At 48.1% G+C, this 3,558-nt stretch overlaps 1 protein-coding gene across 1 annotated transcript; it reads right to left on the minus strand.

The window, feature by feature from the left end:
• Positions 1-660: 660 nt before the first annotated feature.
• LOC104545384 (sodium-dependent phosphate transporter 2-like) lies at positions 661-3,487 on the minus strand (the record flags this gene model as incomplete). Its single annotated transcript, XM_010190516.1, has 2 exons — positions 661-754; positions 2,899-3,487. Coding segments are annotated over 2 exons (683 nt in total), but the record flags the coding sequence as incomplete, so codon positions are not given.
• Positions 3,488-3,558: the final 71 nt, after the last annotated feature.

The following is a 3,558-nucleotide window of genomic DNA, read 5'->3' on the forward strand; positions in this document are numbered from 1 at the left end:
ATCTATATATATAATATATATATAATATAGATATAGATATAGAGATAGAGATAGAGATAGAGATAGAGATATAGAGAGATATAGAGATATGGATATAGGTATAGAGATAGAGATACAGAGATACAGATACAGATACAGATATAGATATAGGTATAGGTATAGGTATAGGTATAGATATAGGTATAGATAATATATATCCATATTTCCTTGAGCTTGTCGACTCAGATGTGCTTCCAGACTTGGAAGTGCAGCTCCAGCATCAGCAACTCCCCCTCCACCTACATTTATACAAGCCTTGGATCATCCCGATTCCCACTGGACCAACCTGTATTGACAGAAAATAAGCTCAGTTCAACTCAACCATAGACACGAATAAATCCCTGCTGGCCAACAAAGCCCGGCCTCTCTGGAAAGCTGGCTCTGAACAAGCATTTGGGGAGCTGGCACATCTCCTCGTGTCACGCTCCTGGCCCAGGCCTTTCTTTCCATCTTGCCCTTTTTATTCTCCCATCGCCCTCGCCACGACCCTTTTGTGCCCGGGTGCTGAGCCAGTGGGACCCGCTCGTCCGGCGCCGCTAACGCAGTTCAACAACAACATTTTTTCCCCTTTTCTTTCTGTCCCAACACATTTCATCAGGATTTTAAATTCTTTAGATTTACCCAGCCCATGTGCACGCCGCTGTCACAGGGCTCCCGGGCCAGCTCAGTCAATCCCAGCTCTGGACGGGCTCCAGCATCCTTGACACAGCAGATACTGTGGCAGGAGGGGATGGTCCGAATTAAACAGCCACCCAAATACGGGGTTACCATGACTCCCTGCTTCTTTCAGTGCACAACCGCTCTGGCCAGGACCCCTGCTGCTCTCAGCCCAAACACGGGCCCTGATGGCAACAAACATGGGCTCCTACAGCCAAGACATCTGATATACCACCATCGTGGAAGAAACTGGGGTTAGTTCTGCAGTCAAAGGCAAAAATACTAATTTAACTCTTCTGGGTCTGGGGGAAAAGCCTGGATGATAAAACCTGGGAGATCTCCACATGATGTTTTGCCCACTAAAATGCTACATGAGGCACTTCTGCTCCATAAAGTGGTTCAGTCCGTACCATCTGCCACCGCCTGGCGCTTAAATATGCTCCAAAGCAGGTCAATCATTTAACTACCTGCAGTATGTGATTTTTGTATCAGCTTTTCGTTTTCCTCTCTTCGCTCCTCTTATCTGCTTGTGTTCCTTCAAGGAATACCAGCCAAGAGCCTGATGGAAAATAGAATAGGAAACAGAGGAGGAGACATCCAGGATGGGGAAGGAAAACGTAGGAGACAAGCTAACGCGTCCTTCAGTTTTGCAATTCCATGGATTCAGCTTAGAAAGAGATTTTGGGATAAATGACATTTAACATAAATGTAGGCTTGCTGGCAAATTCGGTAGGACCACACTGACAGAGGTAGAGATCCACAAAACACTACAAAATACGGATTTTCGGGAAAGGATATTGCCAAGGCAACGAGCCAGTCCAAACGGAGGATTCTGGGGAAATGAGGATGCAAGATGCAAGAAATCACTCTGCCCAGAGTCTAACCCTTGTCTTTCCATCTCCAAATTTGACTTCTGAACTGGCTGCATCCTTACAGGTAACGTCTAACACACTCTACTGACCTTTACTCCTACAGAAACAGCGAGAGATGCTGCAAGGCTATTTCCCAGGGCACATTAGAAGAAATATCAGCAGGCTTTGTCCTTTTTCCTACGTTGCCCTCAGTCCCTGCTGCTGGCCACAAGTTAAATTGAGGGGCTGACAAGTGTGAGGAGCAGGGACACAACCCCCTAGATCAAGTCTTTGGTCAAAAGTTGTGCATTTTGTGGAATAAAACAGAGCTGGAAGGGAACGAAGTTGGTAAATGAGTGAGTGAAGAGACACTACTTCAGCAGGGTCTCACCAGGCGACAGAGGGTAAAGAGGTACAGATAAACATTTCTAAGCCCAACTTGGAGACTTTGTCAGCTGTCTGAGTTCATGTGAACATCAGAGAAGGCTCCTGGAAGATGAGGCTTTTCCCTTATTCTTGGAAAATGATGCTAATGCCATGGGGTTTAGGGACACACTGACACCAAATGACTGAGGGATGAACTCACTGGCTTCTTCTGAACTCAAGGCGCAACTCAACGGTGATAGCGGCTCCGGATAAAACCCCTGCGGGGCAGCGCTGTGCACCAGGAGATGGGAACCTTCTTAAATGAGTGCTTGGAGAGGAGCCATAGCCCATGTCTCATCTCCGCATGGGGCACAGGAACATACCCAGGGGTCCTCAGAGGAAGTCTCCCTTAATTTTGGTAAGAGAACTGTGGCAACTGAAGAAGTTGTATGTGCGGTTTATCAGCTTGGACTTAAAGGCTTGTTAGATTTTCGGGGCTATTTAATGATACATCGCCTCCCGTGGTCCTAGACCCTACTCGTGGGGTCCAGCAAAAGGAGGTTCACAAGGGCTGCAGTGACCCAAGCAAAGATATTCTTCACACACCTCTTTGTCACACAATGAGACAAGAGATTAAATTCATCTAATGACAAAAATGGCCTAAAACTCTGTGGATGGTCTCTGATCTTGTAGTTAAAATCAGCTGCAAACTTCACAGGGCTGGGGATGTCCTGTTGGCTTCCACAGCAGTCAGCGTGCCAGGGGGAGTCCCAAAGCATGCCCAAATGAAACCTGAATTAAACTAATTAGTTAGCAGCCAATAGAAAAGATGTTATAATTGAGAAAGAAAAATAGACCACAGGTTGAGCAACCCAACTCCTGGAAAGCACCGGGGACATCGGCGTCACAAGCTTTGCAAAACGCAGCCCCGATGATCACCTGTAAACCACAAAACTCGCTGGTTTGTGAGATCTCACCCTCTTACCTGACATCATTACCTCCATGGGCAAAGGATCCAAAACAGGCTGTTAAGATCTGGAGGAAGTGGAAAAGCAGATGGACCTGGGACGTGTCTTTCTCTTCCTTATCCTCTTCCACCGGCTCAACCGGGGGCCGGTTGGGATCCGCGATTTCGGAGGCCAGTTTCATCTCCACCCCACCTTCCTCTGCCTCGATCTCCGCCTCGGCCACGGCGTTGCAGTAGCTGGAGTAGCTGTCGTAGCGCACACGCTTCTTGGAGTAGGCAACGGTGTCTCCCACCAACTTCTCACTGTCCTCCGGCGTCGAGGTGTCCGCCGCCTTGAAGGAGGAGTGCACGGGCATGCCGCAGATGGCGGCGGTGTAGCACGTGTAGCTGTTGTTGCGGCGCAGCAGTTTGTAGGTGTTTTCGGGAGCGGGCCTCTCGTCGGTGGCCCTGTCCAGGTGTATTTTGTGGAGCAAGTCTTTGTATAAACCTGAGTCCTTGTGCACGGTGTGGTACACGTGGCCGTCGCTCCTCACCTGCCCATCGAAGCTGAAGGTGCCGTTGGAGATGGGCGATTTCACCGAGGTGTGCGTCATCGAAAACGCCCTTCCTAAAAAGAGAGAAATTGAGAGGTTTTTATATACATACATATATATACTATATACTATATACTATATACTA

The sequence above is a fragment of the Mesitornis unicolor genome, unplaced genomic scaffold (genome assembly GCF_000695765.1).
Source record: "Mesitornis unicolor isolate BGI_N332 unplaced genomic scaffold, ASM69576v1 scaffold16518, whole genome shotgun sequence".
Lineage (NCBI taxonomy): Eukaryota > Metazoa > Chordata > Aves > Mesitornithiformes > Mesitornithidae > Mesitornis > Mesitornis unicolor.